This window comes from Chlorocebus sabaeus, chromosome 1 (assembly GCF_047675955.1).
Source record: "Chlorocebus sabaeus isolate Y175 chromosome 1, mChlSab1.0.hap1, whole genome shotgun sequence".
NCBI lineage: Eukaryota > Metazoa > Chordata > Mammalia > Primates > Cercopithecidae > Chlorocebus > Chlorocebus sabaeus.
Window position 1 is genome coordinate 96,740,039 of NC_132904.1, and position 26,260 is coordinate 96,766,298.

At 33.6% G+C, this 26,260-nt stretch overlaps 1 protein-coding gene across 1 annotated transcript in view; it reads left to right on the forward strand.

Annotated features, from left to right (window-relative positions):
- Positions 1 to 26,260, forward strand: part of CNTN5 (contactin 5) — a 1,322,079-nt gene that overhangs the window by 1,149,552 nt on the left and 146,267 nt on the right. The window contains exons 14-15 of the mRNA XM_038004871.2: positions 1,796 to 1,923; positions 4,178 to 4,353. Coding sequence (XP_037860799.2) covers positions 1,796 to 1,923; positions 4,178 to 4,353 — 304 coding nt within the window. The remainder of the gene's footprint in view (positions 1 to 1,795; positions 1,924 to 4,177; positions 4,354 to 26,260) is intronic.

The window sequence follows — 26,260 nt, forward strand, 5'->3', positions numbered from 1 at the left end:
TAAACGATCTTTAATAGTTTATGTAAATGTTGCCTCCTGTCAGTAAGACAGCATTCATCTTAAATCAAAAACTATAATACTGCCAGTGTCTGTGATACATTTATTTCTTTAAAGGAAGTAAACTTTTAAGCCAAACTTCTTACCTGCTAGATTAGAATTCACTCCAGTCAGTAAAATCCACATATTTTCAAGATATTAACAATCAGCATAAATTATAGTAAGTTAAATAAATGTCAACCATCTGTAATTCTTATAAGAGGATGCCTGTTTGTTTACAAAAAGTATAATTTTTGCTTTCTAATACATTGTTTTGTAGCATAGGCACCTTTGGGGTTGAAATGGAATAAATTTCATTTCATTTTCACAGCAAATGAATGCTATATAATGAATAGAACTTTTCATTGACAATCTTAAATGCATTACATTACTCTTAAGGGGCATTGTGTTTTTCAAATATTTTAAGCTAGCATCTCTCCTAGACTTAAACGACAAAATGAAATTCCCCATTTCTAGTTTGGCTTTTTTCTAAATTTGTCTTCCTTCTTACACATCATAAATCAAGTTTGATCCATACTGGAAACCATATGACGTTTTCAAACTGATATCTTTATTAATGAAAATATATAAGTATAATTTCATGGACAGTTTTTCTCAGCAGCCTAAAATCTAATATCAATTGTTATGAAGTTCAATGCTGTAAATAACCATGAGCTCTGGCTAGTTGGCAAATTTGAAAACACATTTTAAAATAACACAAAGAATGTTGACTAAACATTAGGTCATTATTTCTAAATCTTAAATAGTTTAATATTATCACATTTCCATTGAAAAAAATTGTCCTTCTTAGAATCAGGAGGATCCAATTTTAGGATTTTTAAGTTCACAGGGGCTCCTGGTTCTTACCCAAAGCTAGTGGCATATTGACTAAAACCACAACAGCCGTGTCTATTATGTTTCAGGCTGCTGGAGTAGGTCGATGCACTGGTGAAATAATAGGTTATGTTTCTGGAGCATAGACGGGAGAAAAGGACAAAAGTACTAATTAAATTTGAAATCTGTATAATCCTGGAATGATGAATACATAGGAGAATAGGGTAATTCCAAATGTCAGCCTCATTTTCACTGAACTTCTAAAAATTTTTAATAATGCTTTAATTTCTCACCTTCATATGAAAGTGAAGGTCCAGTTTTAACAAAGGTCTTGAAAGAGCCCAAATGCAAACTTAGATATAATATTCTTATGTTTAAAAAGTGCAGTGCAAGCAGCCCATACTCTTGCCACTCTGGTGGCAACACAGAAGAACTGCCATAAATCATCTCTTGGCTGTATACAATTAATTTTGTGTTCTGTACTTGTCCTCCTCTATGTTTTCATGCTGTTTTATATATATATATATATATATATATATATTTGACTTTTGAGGTCACTCTTGGTTTTAGGTGAAACATCTAAGCTTAATATTAAAATATCACTGGGTGATATTGTAGTAACAAGTTCTAATAACCAAACTCAGGGTCACCCTTTCTGCAAGTTTTAAAATTAACTGTCAAAAAATGTCAAAAGAAAAATATCTTGTAACTCCTTAACCTTTTTGAATATAAGAAGATTTAAGTAAGTTTATTATACTACTTGAAAGGCAAAATATTTCTACTATCACTGCCTATTTTCACAGTGATGCTTTATCTTATTTATTATAATCCTAGAAATGGTTTTAGACTTCATCATTGGTTCTTACTATTTAGCTGATTGCAGTAAAACAGAAAAAAAAAAAAACTTTTTTAAAATAATTTTCAGAATAGCTATTCTTCCAGACGGGAGTCTACGGATCCTAAATGCTTCTAAATCAGATGAGGGAAAGTACGTTTGCCGAGGGGAAAATGTCTTTGGTTCCGCTGAAATTATAGCTTCGCTGTCTGTAAAAGGTAAGACAACACGGGTAAATGTTTTACTGCCATAGTCTCATGGTCTTATCAGAAAGAGAATAAATATAATATGAATGCATATATCTTTGGACTTAAGTGTGTGCATGCTCCTGTTTATAAAATACATTGCAAGGATAGAACTAAAACAGCCAAATTGTTACTTTCCACCATTTAGGGTACCAAAAAGGAAGGAACCTCTTATTGGCAGAAATTTTATTTTGCTTTGAATAAAATTTCTGAGAGAATGAGGCAAGCTTTCTGAAGTTTTAGTCAGTGTCTCAAAATTTAAAAGTATGCCAACAGTATAAAAACATTTTTCCTCTACCAAGAATAACTTTAGCATCAATCAGTAATGTTACTCTATTATCAATTCAACTAGGGATTTAGGGCAGAAAGGAGCAGCAGCAGGAGGATATGATGGAGCGTTGGCATAGGACTTCGCATTAGATGAACTCGTTCCAGGGCTGGCTGTTGATGTCTGTATCAATGAAATTTTTATATGCCTTTATTTTATATAAGAAATATTAATATTACTGCTTATATGTTTCCATTCATTTTCTAGTTCTAAAATGAGCTCGATTTCAAGCCTAGAACATTCTGTTGAGGCTCTATGTCATTGTTTAGTGATAGAAAATCTGTCTTAGGCATTCCCTTCAGATGTTTTTCACAATGTATCTTTAACTGTTTTCATTGTGCACATATCATATGGCAAACCACACTCTGGCCATAAAAATATAAAAATATTAATTTTTTTCTATCTTTAAAATAAAAATGTAATTAAAATAACCAGTCCTCTGATATTTGAGAAGAGAGAACATCAAGAATGAAAAGAACAAAATTTAAAATATACCTTCATTTATACAATGCATTACTGGACTTAAACGCAGTCTTTAGTTCTTATTCCTTCTGTGTGCTAGTCGGTCCATTTTATAATAAGGCAATACTAGATAAAAAGACAATTTTAATATAACAACAAAAATGTTATTTTCTTAATCATGAGTTTAATTATTTACTCAGAACACTCCAATCCCCACAAAATTTAAACTACAGTGTACTGCATTTATCTGTCTTCTCTGATGAGGCCAGAACTTAGAATGCCATATGGAATATTTGACTTCCACAATGTTAATATTTACAGTGACATTCCTGTCCCAGAATTGCACTTTTTTCTCAGTGACTGCTTAGAAGGATGTGGAACATTAAAGGATCTGATCAGTGGTTATGAGTGGTGTTTCATCAGACTGCACTGTTGCAAAAAATAGACCTAGAATAGGAAATTTAAGCCAATTGTTAATTAAGCCAATTGTTAATCACTGTTAATTGTCTTATATCTATGACCAGTAATCTAATTAGGAAAGAAGATAAAACCAAAATCTTATCTTCATCACCTCTCTACTATATTCAAAACACATTATAATGTAATCAGCTACACTAACTTAACTCTTAAATGTAAAGCCTGTATTAACATTTATTTGTTCAAAGTTGCTCTAAACCCAGTAAAAAAATGTGTCTATTTTTAAATTTTAACTGAATCATGAAGTTAAACATAAACATTGTTTTCTCAAAAAACATTTCCATTCAGCGTTTCTACTGTTCTTTTTGTATCTCAATTAAGCCATCTACAATACTGCAAAGGTACAAAAAGAGGTACCTTCTGCTGATTATGAAATACTTTTCTACTCCTAAAAGCTTCCTGTCAAGTGTAAAGCAAATACAAGGTGGCGTCGTTGTAGTATTATATTTTTATCTCTGTTAAGATAGTTATTTGCAGGAAGGTGCTTTCTATTGCCCTGTAGCCTCCTCTCATCTTTAAAGAAGTGAAACCTCCCTAAATTCTTTCTGAAACACAAAACATTTTTATTGTAAAAATTCTTTCATTTACTTAATGATCCTTGAAAGTGGTCAGAGAAGCTACAGCCTCTTCTTTTTTTCTAATGTTCCTCCTTCCATAAAGTCAAATGCTGCTTCTAATTAGGTAGTCTCTTGTCTTTTTAAAATCCAAGTTACCTTCTTAATAGGAATAGAGGCTCTTAAATCATGTGTCCCCTACAAAAGCATGGCAATACGCCCTAGCATCCAAAAGCTAATATTTTACTTAATAATTATTTATTTAAAGATGTAAAAATTCAAGTATATGTATCTGCAGCAACTGTATTGTAAAGATTTTTTCTTTTCTCAATTATTTAACATAAAGTATAATATATGGTAACACAGCAGGTTAATTATGTTAATTAATGTATTTTTATTTCTGTAGAACCTACAAGGATAGAACTTACTCCTAAAAGAACAGAATTGACAGTGGGAGAAAGCATTGTTCTTAATTGCAAAGCAATTCACGATGCTAGTTTGGATGTCACTTTCTACTGGACTCTGAAAGGACAGCCTATTGATTTTGATGAAGAAGGTGGACATTTTGAAAGCATCAGGGCCGTAAGTGAATACACTTTTATTCTTTTAGTAATGATAACTTTAGAAATGTTGAATCAAATGTAAGACCTTGCTTATCTATGAAATGCTAAGAAAAAAAAAAAAGGACAGAAATCAGCTTGATAAAAACAATCACTTTCTTCCATTTTTTTATGTTATGTCATACTGAAAGTAATACGTAATTATTTTAAAACCGCCAGAAAAAACTGAGAATTCCTCATTATGTAAATCTGGTTTCTTTGCCACTTTTATTTAATATTGACAATACTTCTTAAAAGTTATGTTGTTAAAGTGGCGATTGCATTATTTAAAGCATCATTAACAGTTATTATGATACAATAAATAAATAAAATGCCTGCCTGTCCTTCTCCTCAAGAACAGTAATTTTTGGAATTTCTTTAATGTCTCACATTTATAAAGATTAAACATGCAACTCATAGTCATAAATGCACATTAGCCTTAAGTCAGTACAAAGACATACTCATTTTTTCCCTAATATCTTCTTTTATATTGTGTACCTACATGGCAATCAACCAAATGGAGTGGGAAATCTTTTGAACCAAATCCTACAGAACCATCACAGTGCTTTAACTCTAGAGAAGTGAAAAGAGGTCCCTTCCCTCCATCGACTTGTTTAAAATGTAATAGAGTAACATAATGACAGAGGGAGGAGAAAGACAGATGGAACCGGGGTGGTGGAAAAAGAGAGACTTTGGCTGGAATCTTCCTTCTATATCGGCTAAAGAGATGGAGCCAAATACAATTTTTGCCTACAAATTGGATTGAAAATGCTGTTGCATACTTATTATTATCAGTTGATTTGTCCCTAAACACTTTGAGAAGCATTGGAAAACCATAGCTCTAGTGAGTCCAAGTATGTAAACTCATTTTCAATTGGATTTTATTTTAAAGGTTATGGGATACAGGGAAAAAAAAAAAAAAAAAAGCCCTAAATCCAAAGTCAGGAATTCTCTGGATCGAGTCCCAGTTTCATCTCTAATCAACTGTGTAACATAAAGCCAGTCACATAATTTGCCTGGGCATTAATTTTTGGAGAAATAAAGTGAAAAAGTTATACCAGATAATTTCTAAGATAGCTTCTCACTTTAGAATTTAGTAAATGTATATTACTAGAAGAGTAAAGATGAGCTCTCTTTGTTGCATTTTCCAATGTAACAAACATTAGCCACTTTCTTCAAAACTATTCCTTTCTTTCTGGTTTACTTTCCAATTAATAGGAGAGAGTATATAAATAAGAAACAATTGCCATCTACCTTGTTCACCATCTCATTAAATGAGCTAATTTTAATTGTTTGTGTCCAAGTTATATGTAAAATATTTAGATTGTGTTAAATTAAACACATTTTGCTCTGCTTTGTGGTTTTCCTTCTTCCTTTATCTTGGGTTGATCATTCCTTCCTACAATATTATTCCTACAAATTTTATAACATGGATGATGCAAAACGGACCAAGAAAATTTAATTTTAAAATATCACAGTTCTATAAAAAATTCCGTAAGAAAATATCTTCTTAGGATTGTCTGCAAACATCCATTTTGAGTGATCACATATATAAAGCAAAAATATGTCCAAAAATAAATAGCCTCTTTTTATAACTAATCCCCCTCTTTATTTTAAAATACCAATAGAAAAATTAATGCACCTGGTGAAGTTACATGAATTATTATTTTTGTCTCTTAGACATAGATATATTTAGATTGATGTCATTCATTTGTGGCAATAAATCCTTTTTTTCCATAAAGTGAGCAGTTAAGAATATCTACTGTGTTCTTGTTTGTATATATGCTTTCCTTGCCCCAGAGAGCGCAAAATGGACTCTTTATTCCATGCAAGCCCATGTAATTACAACCCACTTTGAAATTAGGCTTTGGATTAGAGACAGTAACAATAAACTCTGAGACAGAAGAAGAAAGCAAATTATGGTACTGAGAAGGGAGAAAAACATTTAGTTTTAAGGTACATAGCCAAAATATACTTTTAGTATGCATATGTACTTTAAAATAGATGGAAGCTTCAAAACTATAGCGTGTATAAGAAATTATCTATCAATCACCTTTCTCTCAGTTACTTCAAACACTGAGTTTTGGCTGGCTTTAAGGACACACACCAGAGAAAATACCATTGTATGACAATATAAAGGTAAAGAACGGAAAGAACAACATTCTATTTCCCTTCTGCCCTTCTCCATGTAAAATATGTCTGGAAAATAATGCTTTAGGAGAAAACATACAAAAATGTTATAAAGAAAGGAGATTTGAGAGGTCTTCTGGACTTGCGGATACCTTCTTTTTGTGAGACCAAGGATAGACTCTGAGAGTCAGAGGGACAGGATGGGGCTGAGAAGAGAACCAAGAGGGGTGACTCAAGACCTGCTCCGAGTTTCCAAGAAGAGTCATTGAAGAATCTTGAAGGATCTCCTAAGGTGTCTAACCTACCCCAGCAGAGTAAAAAAAATAAAAATGGGATTTAGGGACTTAAGCAGAAACAGAGTGTGCTGATTACTGGAGCACTGTCTAGGCTAACTGTCCTAGGACAGAACCCTGCCAGTGGGTGAGTGAACGAGGATGAATCAGAAGAAAAACACATTACCACTGCATGAGGTAACATAAATTAACTAAACCTCTCAAGTGGGAAAAAGATATAACAATATTTCGTATCTTGTAGATGCCAAAATATGACTTAATGATGTTCCCTATTTTTCAATTAGTTGTACTGGTATCTTTTATACACAGACATTAGTTTGTAGATAAAGCTGTAGTCAATTATTTTACATAGCCTACATATGCAATATATATGCAATGTACATTGTATACATCTATATACATATACATCTATATACAATGCACATTGTTATGTTTTAAAATAGATGATTGCTTTGAACTGCATTTCAACACGGTACATAAACATATGATCATATCAGGCTAAAAAATAATATTACTTTAAATTAAAAATTATGTTTAAATTAAAATATGAATAATGAAAATGCTTCTACTATTTATGTTGCCCTCTTAGGCCATGTTTTACAAATTCAGCAATTTGATTAATTTGGAGCGAATCCATTATTGAAGTCACCGTTGAAAGGGGAGAAGCAATCAATTAGTACATAAACATTTGATCCAATTCATTCAAATCCTTTTGTTTTTGGCAAATTTTATGAATAAACTGAATGTAATAAACTAGTTTTAAATTTTTTAATTCTACAAGCAAAGTGCTGTTGGGGGATGGGGATCCAAAATAAAAGGCATAGCCCTTCACACCTAAGAGAGCTCCATTGAAGGGTAGAAATTGCAGAATGGGCTGTGATCTGCTATAACAGAGCTACACCAGAGAACTATGTGCATACAGCTGTTAGAAGGGGTTGGTATTTGAAATGGACCTGGCGGGGAAGGGTTTCACCAGGGCCTAGGAGAAACTGCATTTCAGACAGAGCGAGCAGGTCAGGCAAACACAGAAGGGCAGAAGAGCTTAGTGTGTGTTTTGGGAACAGTGAGGAACCAGTGAGGGTGTATAGTAGACAATAAATCAATATTTGTTGAATAAGTTTAAAGGAAAGCAGCAGAGGCCTCAAAGGCACTGATTTCTGAGCTGTAAAATTTGATTTGTATTTTGAGCACAACAGGGATTCACATGATTCAGATTTGTCTTTAGAAAGATAATTCTGACAGCTGTGTGGAGCAGGGGTTGACTAGTTTGTGGATTTTACATTCAGTGTAGACCTGTTAAGTAGAGGTTATAATAAGGAGATAATCATTGTAAGTGTTGACCTTAAATAACCATCCTGTAACTAAATAAAAGCATTTACTATTGTGTCTTGACATGAGAGTTTATGCTGGTCAGAGGTCTACAAGAACCTCTGATTCCTCTCGGGGTGTCTGAATAGCATCTGAGCTATTGAGCATTGCCATGTGGCCCCAGAGCCACAGTCTTCATGGAGGACTGTGGTGAGCCACTGTTTTCCAGTGACTTGAAATCCTCTAATTATTCATATAGGATATAAGAAAGTTTCTATCCTTACAATGCATAAAGAAGTGTTATACTGAATATCATGGTGGCCTGCAATTTGCTGCTTTTTTAACAGAGAAAAATATCTCATGCATTTGTAGTCAGAATGGTCCACTAGAGAAGAACTGCCCTTTTCATTGTGAACTTGATAAATTGCAACCAAATAGGCAACTGAGCCAAAGTGCTATATAGCTGCATGGTCCTTCACATTTACCCAGTTCTCTGGTTATAGCAATACATGTAGGAAGGCAGAACGGGAATTTTGAACCCATGTTTAATGAGGAAACTAAATAATAAGACTTTTCCAGGCCACATAAATTGGGGTAATAAGATTCAGTATCATGTGATTTTTAAACTACACATTTGTTCACTCTCCTTTATAAAGCTAACTCTCTCCATATTCATTGACCACTTATGTGTTCAGCCTTTGTCTATAAACTGTGGGAAATAAAAATAAAAGGAAGGTTTGATTCTAGTCTTCAGTAAACAAAGATAATGCAAGACATTAAGCAATTCAAGAAAAATATGACCATAAAAACAATTACTAACTTTTAGAATCACAGTCAAATTTTGTTGAAGACTAGGAAGGAAAGAGATTAATGTGACATTTTGTGATTGTGGAGAAAAGCTAAATAAATAATTGAACACCTATGCGCCAAACACTAAGCTAAGATAGATAGATAGTGTATGTATATCTGTCTAGGCACACACACACACATGCACACACACACAATAGCTCACTGATTCTTCTTAACAACCATAGGAAGTAATGTTATTTGGGGAAAACATGCTACCTGACCTAGACCTCAGCAAGTAGAATTAGAATAGTCAAAGCAGAAAAAAGAAAGGCAATCAAAGGTGAGAAAAGATATTGTATCTTAGGGTTGTGCTGGATCATACAGATTATTGAGTTTGGCCTAGGCTGTTATCTAGAAGTCTCTTTCAGTATCATTAGTTCATGTCCTAACCCTTTCAGTGATGAGGATTCACTCCTCTAAAGTTCATTTCATTACCAGTCACTTCTGAATGTCAGAAGGTTGGAAAGTAGGAGTAACTATGATCACCTGTATGCCAAGCATGAGACTCATAAGGAAACATGTCTGATTCATATGCAGAATTTTTGTGGAGTATTAGGTGAATAGAAAGAATATAAGCCACTTAGTGCCTTGAGAATTTTATATTAGTTGAAAAGCTCTAGCCTATATTAATTTTATTATTGCAGATACTTCTATTCCTAGTTTATCTTCTTCAGAATTAGCAATTTCCTAAGGAGTAAAAGTCTCAGAATACAGCGAGTGCTCAATTGGCAACATTCTGTTTCCTGATTGATAAATATTAATTGTGTAAAAATCAATGGAATCCTTGGGTATACTGCCAGTTTACTAAGGCACAAAGCTGTAAGGGTTTCATGAGCAAATGCTTCTTCCTCTTCTTCATCAACTTGGCATGCGAAGCCCGGGAGCCATTTCACCACTAAACAGGAAGTGCATGAAAGGGCGGAAGATCTAACAAAGACTCACAGTCTCTTAGACTCATTATGTTTCCTATTAACATTCACACTTTCATGTAATATAGTCCCGTCGACTCTGAGCGCTACCCTTTCCCTATCTCACTAAGGACCTATCCTTTCTCATCAGTTCAGATCCTACCTCCTGGTTCTTTGTCCTGCTCTGAACGCTGGCAACCTAGTAATCCACGCATTTTCTGTTCCAACCTCCTGACCACCACATATTTGCTGTATTACTGTTCCCTCCCAATCTTTCACCTAACTTAAAAAAATTGTAATTTTAATAGGTCAGAAACATACAGTAACCATCAACCAAAACTTGGGGACCCTCACAAAGAAAGGTCACCTTCAAAGGTTTTAGAATATTCAGACTATCCCAGAAAAGTGCACCATATTCATTCTCCCTGACTTGTCTGTGCTAAAAAATGTGCCTCCACTCACTATCTTCTCAAAGTAGAAATCATTCCCAAAGCAAATAAGAATGTCCATCTTTTTTTAGTATGTATGTATGTTCACATAGTTTATGAATATGACCAACATATGCCATTTAATTCTGTGAGTCTATAATATTTTGTGTATTGATAAGCTGCGGGAATCCTAAAAGCAAGGGCTAATAAGTAATTTTATTTTTCACCACTTTGTACTAAGAATGTCCATAAAATAGCCATTCAGCCAATCCTGGTTCAATAAAAACAAAACCTGATATAAAGCATTTTCTCTGCTTAGCCAACTGCTACATTATTTTGGAGGTTTTAATATAATTAAATACTGCATAAAATTCTGCTAAAATCTGTTTTCATAACAGAATAATTTGTTTCCTTGCTTTTTTACTTTTTATACAAAATTGGAATATCACATTAGCACAGTCTGGAATTAAATGAAAGGTGACTGCCTTAATGACATCTAAGACAGTCTGTTATTGGGAGACCCTTCCTTACTTCCTGTGGGTCCCAGGGCAGTCAGGATTGGAAAGCAGTACTTTATTGATTGTCCATCTCCATTTAACTCTAATTAGCAGATTTTCCCACAGAGCAAAATGTGAAGTGTGCCTCTTCACTTTCTGTAGATTGTCAAAATTAGTAAAATCAGGTAATGTCTTCAAGTTGTCACATATAAAAAGACAGGCTTAGCCATCCAATTCATATGCTGCACTTTGTTCATCTAAATATAATCTACCAAAACAAACTTCCTATATTGTGGTAGGTATACAGAGCATTTTTATTAATTTGGAAGTTCCATTTTTGATAGCTGTTTTATCTTTATGACAGGTTTCATAACATCATGTGTGCTATGAATAGTTACTAGTATCCTTGCAAATTTTTATTGTGGTGTAGAACTGGAGGTTTTTGTTATTATTGTCAGAGAGAGTATAAAGCTTTTTCATAGAGAAAGGCGATTTTCATTGTGGGCATGCTGGGAAATATTAGATCAATACCTTGGATTCTGTAATCTCTGAGGGGATAAGAGTACCATAATTCCCAGAGACAGCTAGGATATTTTAGGTTATTGGATAGAAAAAAAAAAGTGAAGAATGAGAAAAAGAAGACATTCTTTACTCCTTAGTAGAATTTGCTCTCCTAGGTTGTAAATTTCAAAAGTTAAATATGCTTCTAGTTTAGGAACTCCAGAAATTTAAAAAATGCTTACATGTATCTAGGACTGTATATGTTTTCTCTTTTTGAGGTTTTGTTTTTTTCCAGTGTTGTTTTTCCATTTTATACCTGTATAAACCCAGACTAGTTTTTAATAATCCTATATTCTCACTGAGTTGGTTGTTTTTAATCCAACAAAAACATGAATTTATCTGGAATGAAGTGCCTATGATTGGGAAATGTGATCACTGGTTGGCCACAGTGGGTTGTTGCACTCTCTGTTGTTAACTTTGACAATAAAGTCAATCTGATGTATTTCAGTGATGTTTATTAAACCAAATTCTCTCCTAACCCCAAGTTACTTTTGACAATGTCTTACTTGGACATAGCAGTCTTTCTGATATTCATAACAAACTTCTCATGCAAATTTCTATTGATTATCCTGTAATTGTACATTGAAGAGCAATCAGTGACTCATGGTTTTAAAACTATTTTCCCTTTCCAATCTGACAGAAACCTTAGAAAGCAAAAACAAGTCTTAATTATATATATGCTATAAAAAGTTTAGAATGAGTGAATAACCAGATAAATGAATAATATCAGATCCATTCTTTATAACATTATCACTTTCCACTTATATCAAATGTTCAAGTTACATAAATGAGTACTTAAATTATGTTTGGTGCCTAATAACCATCTTTTCTCAGTATTCAACTTTACACATAATCAGTACTTTCTTTTATTTACATCTTAAGGGACTGCTGTTCACACCTTGACAATTTTTCATCATATCTCTACCTCCCTCTTGTTTTCCTTTACTTCTCTTTCACTATTCATATTACTCGTGAGTCTATTCCAATCAATTGAAATAGGAAGGATAAATAATGTGTCAACTTTAACTGAAGATACCGTAAGCCAGTGTAGTGGATGCTGTGGTGTGTTGCCCAGATCCTCCCTTCAAGACTGAGCCACTCCTTCCCCAAGCTATGGAGAATACTGGTGGTTGAAAGCTCTCAGCAGTGTTCCACTCTGGGAATTGCCTTTAGTCAGAGAGAGTTATCTGGCTCAAGCCGTGCTCCATCCCAAGCTCATGCTGAATGCATAGAGATGATTAGTGTATAGGGGTGATTATAAAGACCAGACCCCCTCCTCAGCTCCAGAATTACAGCTCTCACTTATTTAATGCCTAATAGATACCTGACAATATGCTAGACTTTTCAAATATTATTTCATTTACTTCCCTCAAATACGCTATGGTGTAGAAATTGTGTTACTGTTGTCATTGTTTGACAAAAGAAGAAAAAGAAATTTAGAAAGATAAACAACTTTCCCAAACTTAACTGTTGTATACAAGAGTTATCCAAACTAGGACTGAACTCCAATACATTATCATTTATCAGATCTAGAAATATCTAGAACTATTTAGCAAGATTACATTTTTAATTCCCTACTTAGAAATTTAGTATTATCTTGTGAAAAATATAGATAATTATCATTCATCCATTTTCAAATTTGTGAGCCAATTATTTCCACTGCTGGTAACATTTTCATGTATTCTTCTAAAATTATTCATTCTTATGAATTTTATACTATGATTGTGTGGTTACATTTATACTACATGAGATCCCACTTTCAAATAGTTATGCATTTCACTATCATGGGTAATCTCCTTCCCCTTTGCCAAAAAACATATTTCTTTTAAATATGGATATATATTTATATTTATATTAAAAGCAGCCGTATAAGTCAGATTATTAAAACCTTAATTGTTTTATAATAAGTTTGAAACAGTTTCATTGTCCGAGTAAGACCTAAGCTAAAACATTTAAATATAATTTTACATCTTTAACAGCCCTTTTTACCCTTCTTCCCTCATAGGTATTATTTCATTGGATTCCTGTAACTAAACTGTTAGTCAGTCAAGTTATATATAAATGAGAAAACTGAGCCCCAGGAAGGAAGCCAAGTAAAGATCCAACCTAACAAAGGCCTGAGCAACACAGGCCCATTTATGAAACAGGCCCCATCATCACTTGGGCTTCTTTGAACTTAAAACTTCATTGCCATGAACTATGTTCCAAATCTGATTTGCTGTTGTAAAGCACAGAGAGAACTAAAACTAGCCATAACTCTTCATCGTGTCTTTCAACGGTGAGATGATAAAAAGATGGAAGTCTTACCTCTTTAGCTGGGTAACTACATCTGTTGTTACTGTACTTACTGGATCACTATTAAAACATTAAAATTATATGTTCAGTACGATAAAAATCATCAAATTGTTTAAAATTCTCCCATAAAAGTTACTGAGAATTAATTGAGAAACATCTTAAAATATCCTACTACACTTGCCTCTTCAGATGTTCTGTGGGTGTGTTTTCCCATTAATTAAAGCTCATTCTTCTGGCGGCTGTAATTATTTCATTTTATAGTATGTGAACCCATTTTTATCAACATCCCTTTTTGGGCTTTGAAGCTTCTCTCAAAATGTATATGAGACGCAATGTTACATTGCTTTAACAACTGAAGTGGATGCAAAGAATGTAGAGTACAAGGGTCTCAATCGTTCTTCTAAAGAAAATAATTGGTATCCACATTTAAAATCATATCTGTTCTTAAGAAGTATGTATTTACAGCATTGTTTTATGCACATTTTTGGCCACCAAAATCCAGTTTTCAAGTCAGATACCTGAAGTGTCTCAGATTCTTTTTTTTTTCTACCCCCATATCCATCAGATTTTCAAATATTACTAATTCCATTTTGAATCTGTTGATTCCTTTTCTCCATTTCTGAAGTCAAAGTCCTATTCCCAGCACTTATGTCTAGGGCTGTCATCTCACCACCTTTTACACTATAATGGCAATCATTACCATGTTTCTAACAAGTCGATTTTATCATACTACCCCTCCCCATTCCATCCAAGTACATAAATGTGCACATACACACACACACACACACACACACACGCGTGCACCCTATCTTGGATCTAACTCCAGCCTATATATCAAACTTCATCTTCTAACATTTTCCCCTTATTATTTTACAGCATAGCCCAATAATTCTCTGAAAATATCATGTTCTCACATGCTGACCCACTGCCAAGAATACTATTCCCTGACTTGTAAGCTCTGCAAACTGCAGCATTTGCCTCAAGGCAGCTTGAAGTCTTTTCCCAGTGCTTCCATTATACCTTACAGATCCCGCCACCAGAGCAGGTATCAAATGCTGCTTTAAACATTTGCTCGATTTTTTTCTCTTCTAGCCTTTATGTTTCTGAAAGTTAGGAACATACTTATTTGCTGAATTTAACACAGTACCGCGTGCACATTAAAGACCAAATAAGTATTTGTAGTTATTAAAGGAATCATTAGACATAGGAGTATATGAACTAAAAACTAGCCATTCAGAGTAGGTCACCAAGAAACAAACATTGACTAATATATATATCATTATAGACAGATAAATAGATATATCGTTCTATATATAGATGTCTATATATCTCTCATTGATCTGTATGGAGAGATGATATATAGATACCTATAGATCTATAGATCTAGATCTATAAATATAGATAAATATGAAAAAAGGAAAGAGAGACAGGCTCTCACTCCACCACCCAGGCTAAAGTGCAGTGGTACAATCTCAGCTCATGACAGCCTCCACCTCCCAGACTCAAGCCATCCTCCCACCTCAGCCTGTGGTTAAACAATGTTAGTTAACAGAGGAAGTTTCTAACTTCCGTTGTAACTATAAAATATGTCGGTGATCAACATGTTTGTTCATTTTACGTCACATAAAAATTTAAGTATTTTTAATGTTGTCCTAAAAGTAATTGTTTTCTCTGGAGATAATAATCACAGGAGTTGCTTATAAAAGAGAAAAACACAATGGATTCTAGTTATCGTGTTGAAGAAATACTGATACGTTTCATAAGCACTGTGTTATTTTAAGGAGAATGCCCTACCTATATCTATGTATCTATGAGACATAATTTAACGTGGAGAATGCTGAAATGCATAATATAATAAGGCCCCGAATACTGGAATTTTTACCTTGTAGGAATAATATATGAAAAAGATTTTTCTTTTTAGTTTTTTGAAAGCCTTCTTAGATAAAAGATTGTCCCTATTATCTAATACCACATAAGTTTTAGGATTTTTATAAGCAAACCGTTCAGTTTTACATTCTGAAATACTACTGATACGTAAGTATTGTGTTTTTATTTGATTGACTCCTATGTTATTTCTCAAAGTGATTTTCAAAGAGTTGGGTTTTTGAGAGGCCATTATTTCTAAGACACCTTTAAAATTCTACCTTCATTTTGCAATTTCTCTTTCGGCATCTGTTTTGTATTAAATTCTAAGGGGTGACTAAGTGTTATGATATATTTAGTTTTCAGCTTTTCAGAATCCTCTAGTTTCTTTCATGGACTATTTTTATCATATTACAGCATAAAAATCAGCTTTAGGAGCCTAGAATTAATAACTGAGTAGGTAGCATCTCAGAGATGTTTTCTCTCTCAGAAAAGGAGGAAGAGGAAATTTTAGAAAAGACTATTGGACTATTATTCACTTCCTTTTTCCATCTGGTATCCATTATACAAGGGACCTGGAAAAGGTCACTTTAAAGAATTTGAGAAGCATGACACCATTATCTTTAATGAATAATTGAAGGCTGTATTGAGCATTTATCAGTGTACAATACAGTCAGCCTCTGTCTCATGGTTCTGTATCCACAGATTCAACCAATGTGGATGGAAAATATTTTTGTTAAAATATTTTTTAAAAATATATTTTTTTAAATATTTTTTAAAATATATTTTTGTTAAAATATTTTTTAAAAATATATATTTTTAAATATTTTTTAAAATATATTTTTGTTAAAATCAATAACAGCATGCAACAAAAAAATACAAATATAAAACAGTACAGCATAACAACTATTTACCTAGCATTTATATTATATTAGATATTATAACTAATCTAGAGATAATTTAAAGTATACTGGAGAGTATGCATTAGGTTATATGCAAATACTACACCATTTTATATAAGGGACTTGAGCAAGCATGCATTGTGCTATGCTGTCCTGCAACCAGTCTTCCATGGATACAGAGGGACAACTGTAGATAAATTCTTATTTTATCTCAATTCCATGGAAAAAAGTGGAGCATTCATACACTAGGCACTGTTCAGGAGCTAAGGATTCTGCATTAATCAATAACAAACCTTCTATGGGAGGTATATGAATACAACTAAAGTACTGTCTTTTAGGATCAGTCTTATAGAGGAACATACATATAGAGAGATATATGGCAATTGTAATGAAAGAAGTATGTTCAGGGAGCTGAGTCAAAGGTACACATCACCCAACCCGTGGAAGCAGGGCAGACTTCCTAAACCAAATGTTACCTGAGCCTACTCTTAGAGTAAGTTTTGCAGACAAAGCAGAGAGAAGAAGTACAAAAGAAAAAAGACTTTACAGGTAGAGGGTGAGCATGATACAATATGGGAGATACTGAAGTTTTGTCTGCTAAATTCCAATAAATAATGATCTTAGAGTTAAACTTCATTTCATATATTACTATAGTAATTCTGTATTAAAGAGGGCTACTCAAATCCCCTGTGAGAGTTAAGTAAATGACCATGATTATTCTTGGTTTCAATTGTAGCAAGGTACATATACATAGCAAAAGTAAAGTTGCAGATGTTTTCCAAATTAAATCCAGGGATAAACTGTATCTTGCCTAACGTAAGTATACGTGTTTTACATAAATTTACATGTTGCTTGAAGCTTTCTGTGGTATAGATAAAATATAAATTAACTATTACGACTCTTAACATTCAATTTTTAGGGTCATTGAGATAATTCCCTGAGGACTGTGTGATTTTTCTCGTGAGGCTGCTTGTTTCTCTAAAGGCAGCTCTCAGAATAAGTGCACTTAAGGAAAACAGGGACTAAGATCAGAACTTCTGCTTCCTTTCACATTTATTCCCATACTAAACAATAAAGTTTTTTAGGACAGGGATTATATCTATTTTGCCAACCACTGCCAGCACCTGGCATCATGCCTGGCAGATATATTTGCTAAAAGAAATATACACTAAATAAAATATTTGTTTAATTATTATATAAACAAATAGAATTGTATATCCTTATATATCAGCACTTCTTATATCTTTATTATCTGCTGAATTACCCAACCAAAAAATAAAAATATATCAATGTCAGGAAAAATTTGATAAATTTGTTCACTTTGCAAACACTTAATGGTTACCTGTAATGTGTACAGTATTAACCAGAGTATGGCTCAATAAGGCCAGGCCAGAGCTCTCTTACATAGAGCTCTTTGTCTATTAACAGATAGATGGACCTCTAAACAACTATTTAACATGATAAGCTTTAGAATATTCAGATATTATACTGATGAGAGAAATAAACTTGAGGAGAAATTTGAGTTAATAAATAGGCATGTCATTAGCAGAAAAGCTGGTTCTTAGAATTAATGTTCAATTGAATTCAACTAAGCTCATTACTCAAAGTTATTCAACCTGCTAGCATAAGGTAAGGTAATACTTTGATAATTTTTGAATTACCTTAAAGTCAACTCTTTTTCTTTATATACCTTACACATTCTATAAAACCAAAAGAATTTACTATTTTCTTTTTTTTTATTTTTTATTATTATTATACTTTAAGTTCTAGGGTACATGTGCATAACGTGCAGGTAATTTACTATTTTCAAGCAAAATTAGCTAAAATAATTTAGATTGCTTTACCTGTGAAGATACAACATTACTAACTTGTTCAAAGACTACGTACATCTTAAGAAGCCTCAGTAAGACTAAAAAATACTGCATTTTATCCTTTCTAACTACTGATAGCCCCATAAATAGATATACTATATTTACAAAATTTGTTTTAAAGTACCTATTAAATATAGTGACAGTATTTCCTAAAAGCATTTTTGAAACTTGTACTTCAATTGCCATTATTTATCATTTGCATAGTAAAGAACAGTTAAATACTTGTGGCTTTCCCCAAAATAAGGGACCCTGTGACATGCTTTGCTCACTGAACTCGTCACATCACTAATCATTCCAACAGTCTGCTATAGTGTCTCTGGTGTTTAAAATTACCATAGCTCTACCATGTTAAACTGCAAACGTTTCAATATCATATGTCAATATCAAGTGTTTCCATTTGCTTTGAAAAATAATCAGGCAGGAGAATTTAAAGTTCATTTTTATTGCAAACTTTTTTTGGGTTTTGCCCACATGGCTGTTTCCAACTACATTTAGTCTCATACCAAAATTCTGACTGGAATAACTCATTAGTCTGTCTCATTTTTATATTTTAGGCATTGAGATTTAAATTTTTTTAGAGGAAAAAACTACATTTAAATATCAATGAATACCTTTTGCTCATCTGCTATAACTATAGGAAAGGAACTAAGAAGTTGTTATCCTAAATATATAGAGGTAAGAATTAAATATGATCTCTATCCTTTTCCACTACAAAGTAAACCTTGCAAAAACCTAGTGGCTTCAAACAACCATTTATTTAGCTCATGATTCTGTGGGTTGGCAGTGTGGGTTGGGCTTAGCCAGAGTACATCTTTGAATCTCATTCAAGACTCATGCATCTGCAATCAGCTGCCTGTCAACTTCAAGGCATTCATTCTGGACATCATCTGGCTATTGTCTGGGGCTACTGGAGCAAGTGAACCACATGTTTCTCATCATCCACCAGGCTAACCCAGGCTTGTTCACATTAAAGATCTCAGGGTTCTAAGACCAAGAGCAATAATACTAAGACTCCTTAGGCCTAGACTCAGAACTTGCTCAGTGAAACTTCTGTCACATTTTATTGGTTAAAGCAAGCCATAAGGCCATACCAGATTTAAAGGGTAAGGAAAGAAAGAGGCTCCACCTCTGGTTGGGAGGAACTGCAACATTTTGTGGCCATTTTTGCAACCTACCACCATCTGCCCAGAATTTTTACATTTCTCCAACTTGCAACTTGCATACCAGAATCCACAGAAGTCTCATTCAATCATGGCTCCAAATTTATTTTCCAGTTAGCTTTTTCTGCAAAACAAAGTCCCCAAAATTTATGACTCGAATCTATGGGTCAAGGACTTGAGCTGGACTCAGTTGAGTGATTGCTGGTGGTCTCAGTTTGACTCATAAATGCATCTACTGTCAGCGATCAGGTCGACTGGGTGCTGTTTGGTGACGGGGGCAGCTAGGATGGCTTGTCTCTACTCTAAGTGGTCTTCCATTCTGAAGCAGGCTATTCCAAGCTATGTTGCATGGTTATCACAGAATTTCAAGACAGGAGTCTCCAGTACACACACGCAATACAATTGTCTGTTTGCTCAATGCTCACACACGTCTCATTGACCTATCCAAGTCACTTAGAGAAGCACAGAGTGAGCGTGAGAGACTATATAAGGATGTGGATCCAAGACCATTACTATAACAATCTACCACACAAACTAAGTAGTAATAAGTACTAAATGATACATTAGCTATGATATCATTTTAATACTAAACTAAAATTTAGATTGTATGTGTGGTGTGATGTGGAGGAGGTAGGGGTAGGAGTTAGCCTTTCAATCATTTCAATAAAATGATTATTTTCAAAAAATAATCATTTGTACAACCTTAAAAGTCAACATATATTGTCACTGTCAACATGAACTAGGTCAACTGCTCTAACTAAATTAGCCAGCCGCTATTTGAATTGATCCTTTTTTACTGAATTAAGTTCAGCCAGACAAAGCACTTAATGTGGTTAAAGAGAGTCATTTTTCCATTTTATGTGGTTAATATTCTTTTGAAAATATCAGAAAATTCTAATCACTTTGCTTGTCAAGAGAAAATCAGCAACAGTTAGAAATTAACAGGGATTTGATTTGCATTTCTCTGATGGCCAGTGATGATGAGCATTTTTTCATGTGTCTGTTGGCTGTATGAATGTCTTCTTTTGAGAAATGTCTGTTCATATCCTTTGCCCACTTTTGGATGGGGTTGTTTGTTTTTTTCTTGTAAATTTGTTGGAGTTCTTTGTAGGTTCTGGATATTAGCCCTTTGTCAGATGAGTAGATTGCAAAAATTTTCTCCCATTCTGTAGGTTGCCTGTTCACTCTGATGGTAGTTTCTTTTGCTGTGCAGAAGCTCTTTCACACCAGTTAGAATGGCGATCATTCAAAAGTCAGGAAACAACAGGTGCTGGAGAGGATGTGGAGAAATAGGAACACTTTTACACTGTTGGTGGGATTGTAAACTAGTTAAACCATTATGGAAAACAGTATGGCGATTCCTCAAGGATCTAGAACTAGATGTACCATATGACCCAGCCATCCCATTACTGGGTATATACCCAAAGGATTATAAATCATGCTGCTATAAAGACACATGCACATGTATGTTTATTGCAGCACTATTCACAATAGCAAAGACTTGGAATCAACCCAAATGTCCATCAGTGACAGATTGGATTAAGAAAATGTGGCACATATACACCATGGAATACTATGCAGCCATAAAAAAGGATGAGTTTGTGTCCTTTGTAGGGACATGGATGCAGCTGGAAACCATCATTCTTAGCAAACTATCACAAGAACAGAAAACCAAACACCGCATGTTCTCACTCATAGGTGGGAACTGAACAATGAGATCACTTGGACTCGGGAAGGGGAACATCACACACCGGGGTCTATCATGGGGAGGGGGGAGGGGGGAGGGATTGCATTGGGAGTTATACCTGATGTAAATGACGAGTTGATGGGTGCAGCACACCAACATGGCACAAGTATACATATGTAACAAACCTGCACGTTGTGCACATGTACCCTACAACTTAAAGTATAATAATAATAAATAAATTTTAAAAAAAAGAAATTAACAGGGAAACATTAATTTTTAATGAAAACATGAATGGGTTAATTGGTTTTTCACAAAAATAGCATATCTAGAAGACAATCATAATATTTGCTACCTCATCTGTCCTAAAATAATCCTTGTTAAATGTTTCTACCAAATGTTGGTTCTAGGGATCTCAGTGCCTCAGCTATATTTTGATAAACAGAAAATCAGGTATATTTATTAATTAACTACTATAAAGAGACTATGGACATATCTAAAGCAAAAATAAAGTATACTGGATATTACATACCCAAAATGAATTCATAGGCTCTTTTAACCAGCATGTTCCAGTTGTTTCCTCACTAATGAATAAGAGTATCATTGTGTTATCACTGATTTTGTTGCCACTTAACTAGTGGAGAGAATGAAAATATTTATGAATGTGTTCATAATCTAGGATTACAGGAAGGGTTTATTACATAAAGCTACGATAACAGTAGGTTAATCTAAGAAAATAGTAGAGGTTAAAAAAATAGTCCAGCCTGCACTCATGGTAATCCCAGCAGTTTGAGAGGCTGTGGCAGGTGGATTACCTGAGCCCAGGAGTTCGAGACCAGCCTGGGCAACGTGGTGAAAACCTGCCTCTATAAAAAAAAAAAAAAAAAAAAAAAAAAAAAAAAAAAAAAAAAATCATCCAGGCGTGGTGGCACGCATCTGTAGTCCCAGCTACAAGAGAAACAAGTGGGAGGATCACTTAATCCCAGGAGGCGGAGGTTGTAGTGAGCCGAGATCCTGCCACTGCACTCCAACCTGGGCGACAGAGGGGAATGGTCTCAAAAAAGTCCAGATTTATATTGTTTTCAACTTCTCCAATAGTCCTGTTTCCTACAAAACTTATTTATATAGATTATATCTGTGACTTTGAAGTACCATATAGGTATACAGATTTTAGCATGTGAATGTGTACCTCAAATAAGTATAATAAGTATTAGACTTGATAATTCAAAAGATTTAGGAGCTTTCACAAGACATTTGAAGATGAAAACAAAGATGTCTAATGTGTATTGATTAATGCATTCGAGATTTGACAAAGTTTATAATGATGATAGATTACATTAGGCAGTTGTGCTGAATTTCTTGGATTCAACAGTAATGTTTCCATCTGTGAACCCAATGCTAGAAAATTAGTTTCCCATGAGGTAGACTTTTAACTAGTAACACCAAAAAATAATGTGAATCCCATCAGTGTCCATCAGGAAAACTTTCAAGAATGTATATGCAGTCATGATGATAATTTTAATACATAAAATCAAAAAGACTTGGGAAATCAACTTAACTATATGGCTTGATATACCAAAAGATAATTCAAATATAGATTGTGTATTGGTCTTCACAGAAACTCAATGTGCTGCCAAGATAAGTTTGAAGCAATACAACTGAGTATTTCTAAGTAGTTGACACATTGTACAATGTGCTAGATTAAGCCAAAAATAAAACTGTCTGTAGTTAGCTTGAGCCATCCTATTTGCATAAAGCTCGAATCAAATCTTAAGATCCAGAGAGCAGTTGTAAAATGTCATCGTCCATGTGTCTAGAAGTTCTTGATCAGCCATTGAGGTTTCATCTATCTTCATTAGCATTATATTTACTACACTATTACAATTACTTTTAACATTAAGAACTTCTGGTGGGTGATGCCCACCAGTAGTAAAGGTAACATGCTTTTGAGGTTGTGGAACTCAGTTGCCAGCATTTATGCATTTCTGCTAGCTTGAAAAGGTATGATGAATAGTTAATAACAGGAGAACATCATAGCAGCTTCCCCAAGATTAACAACTAAAATAAGACTTTTGCTAAGCTACTTTAAAAGAATGTATGAAAAACAATGTCAAATGAAGACAAACGGAACTGAGCTATAGATTGTAGCAGACAACCACAGTGCTAGATCAGTCTGATACTGAGAAAAACAAAAAAAGTGAGAACGTTTTTTAACAGATGTCTTGGGAAAGACCATAACTCATAGAGGCAGAATCTTAAAGAGACTAAGTTCTAAATGGCCATCTGTAGTTATAAATAGAAGGCAGTCTTCACTTGGACACAATGTAAGAAGAGCTGCTTATCTGGTATGGATCATATTAGCCATACAAGCTGATTGGTTTATAATCTTTAGTTGACGGTGAACACTTAACTTTGTACTTCTCCATGGTAACCCTAGCTTTCAGTTCTAAGCCATTTTTTTTTTTGTTTGTTTATCACAATGAAGGTACATTTAATTTTTCTAATATACATTTTTAAAAGTTTATTGTAGATCATTTGAATGTATTAAAACTTGAAAGAAGAAAATAAAAACTACCTGGAACACTATGTGGATATATTCACCAGTAAAGTTTGTAACTAAGTTTTCATATGTCTCTTCAAGCACATATAGACACACACTTTACACAGGTGACATCATCTCCTGGGTGTTTAAAATGCTTTAAAAGAATGACTTTCCCCCTACCTTTATCTCCCCATAATGGCATCCATCACGCACAGTTTAGTTTGTTAATATCCTCATGTATGTTCTATATTTTACTCTGTCCTATCATAGTCCTGGGCAGATTTACATATCAATGGGGATTTTTTATAATTTTATAAACATTAAATCATATTTTATTCTTTTTCTGACTCTTATTATTATCATTCAATAATCTTGAAAATTGTTCCATGTCACCTGGTATGGTTCTAATGCATTCTTTTCAATAGATCCATAATATTACATAATGCGACTATACTTCAATGTATTTAGCCATTTCCCTATTAAATACCAACTTTGTTTCTTTTGTTGAGAGATTTCTGAACAGTGCTACAGAAAACATCTTTAAACATTTGTATTTTGTATATCAACAATTTCCTTTCTATGGGACAGATTACCAGGAACAGATGACAGGGTTAGAGAACAAAACTATTTTTAATTTAAATAGGTGCTGCCAAATTTTTGGTATTGCACAAAAATATGCAGCCTCAAATTACATTACTGCATTACAGCATTATGTGGTAAAAGTTAGTAGACAGGGGGCAAGAGTTCTTTCTGTAGGCCCAACTTTGTCTCTAGTTAGCTGTACAACCTTGGGTAAGTCATGTCCCTTGTCTAGGTCTCCATCTTCCAAGTTCAAAGGCTAGAGTAGATGATTCCTAATGACTTTATCTAGTTTTCAAGTTTGGTGATTTTTTCATTTATATTCAAAAAGTAAAATCTAAGCAACTCTCCAGATACAATGTCCAATAATTTGAAATCATGAAATGATCTAAAAAAATTTTGGTGGACACTAACCATGTTTTAGGAGGGATTGCTGATAACTCTAAAATTATATTTTTCTCTCACAAATATTGCAAACGTCCTTAATTTTGGAAGATGTTTCAGTCTAGTGGCACCCTTAGTATTGGGAATTTCTCAATGCAGGAGGAATTTCAAACTGGAAAAAAATTCAAGTCAGAATTATTCCCCAAGGCAAAAACATTTGTATCTGTAGTATCTTACTAAATAATAAAAGATTCCTGTAAAGTTAAAGATTTTCTCTAAAAGCAACAATAAGCCTATAGAATGAAAAAATGCCATTCTCTCTTTGTAAGAGATCAGCATCCTTGATTTTGTATAACTAGTTCCCTCCAGATTTCACATACAATGAAACAATCAAGCCCTATCAATCTGAAATCTTGGATCAAATATATAAGCATATATGATCATTGGTGTTGCAATAAATTCAAATGTGTACAACTTTGAAAACTCTTTTAAACATAATTCTAAATGCACCTGTCAATGACTTTGGTTGCCAGCATTTACATATTTCTGCTAGCTTGAAGACAATAATCTATGGGGTCCCTTGTAATACTGGAAGCTGTATTATACAGTTAGAGAACAATGAGAAGTAGTAGAATATGGTTTCGATGATTTTTCAATATCAATCTGAGTCAACTTTGATTTTTGAACATTCAATAAGTGGCGAATCCTCCTTCATAAAATTCAATGCCTAGCTAAGACTTGTTATTTAAAATGAGTTTTCCATGGCTGTGTCTTGACTCACTTTCAAAATATCAGTTGAATTTGACTGAGCGTCCTTGACCTTGAACTTTTCATAGTTGATTTTGATTGACACATTTATTCAAATTGACCTTTTTTTAAACTGAACTATTCTTCTATTTGAATGTTCATTAGAAGACGGTTGTTGTAGTCTACAATGTAAGCATTGCTTTGAATAGTTAGCTTTTTCTGACATTGATGTGTTTGAATTCTCTCAATTCTAAGTATTTTTTAAGTTGATGAGAATCTTCCTGATTGTGAAAGATAGTGTTAAAATAGATGCTATCATCCAAATTTTATTCTTTTGCAGTGAGGTATTTTTTCATTCAGAAACTTGTTTCTAAGCATTAGGAACTTTCAAAGTAAGCTTGGCAAAAGAATACTCAGTATTTTGTCATAAAGCACATAGTTGAAATAATACAGCTACTTGTTAAAAACCATGCTTATTAAAATATTTACTAGTATTGCCAATAAAGATGACAAATATGTATCTCATAAACTTAAACTGAGAAAATATTTGAAAGATCTAAATATGAATTTACTGGAAAATACTCTTTAGAAATGCAGATAAAAAAATAATTATTTCATTAATAATATTAAGTTTCATTTAAAAAAAGGGTATAAAAGTTCTTGTACCATTTTTGTTCATTTCTTTCTTTTAAAATGTCTGTCAATATGCTTATTCCATAGCAAACTGTATATTTCGATGGGAAAAGCAGTTAGCCTAAAATATATCCCTGTAGGGTAGGGGCATTAGGAGCAAAATGGAGCTAGTCATGCTAGGCCTTCTTTCCACTGCAACAATTCTGCTTGAAAAATGAGTAATTCTCTCTATACAATTCATCTCCCTAAATACACA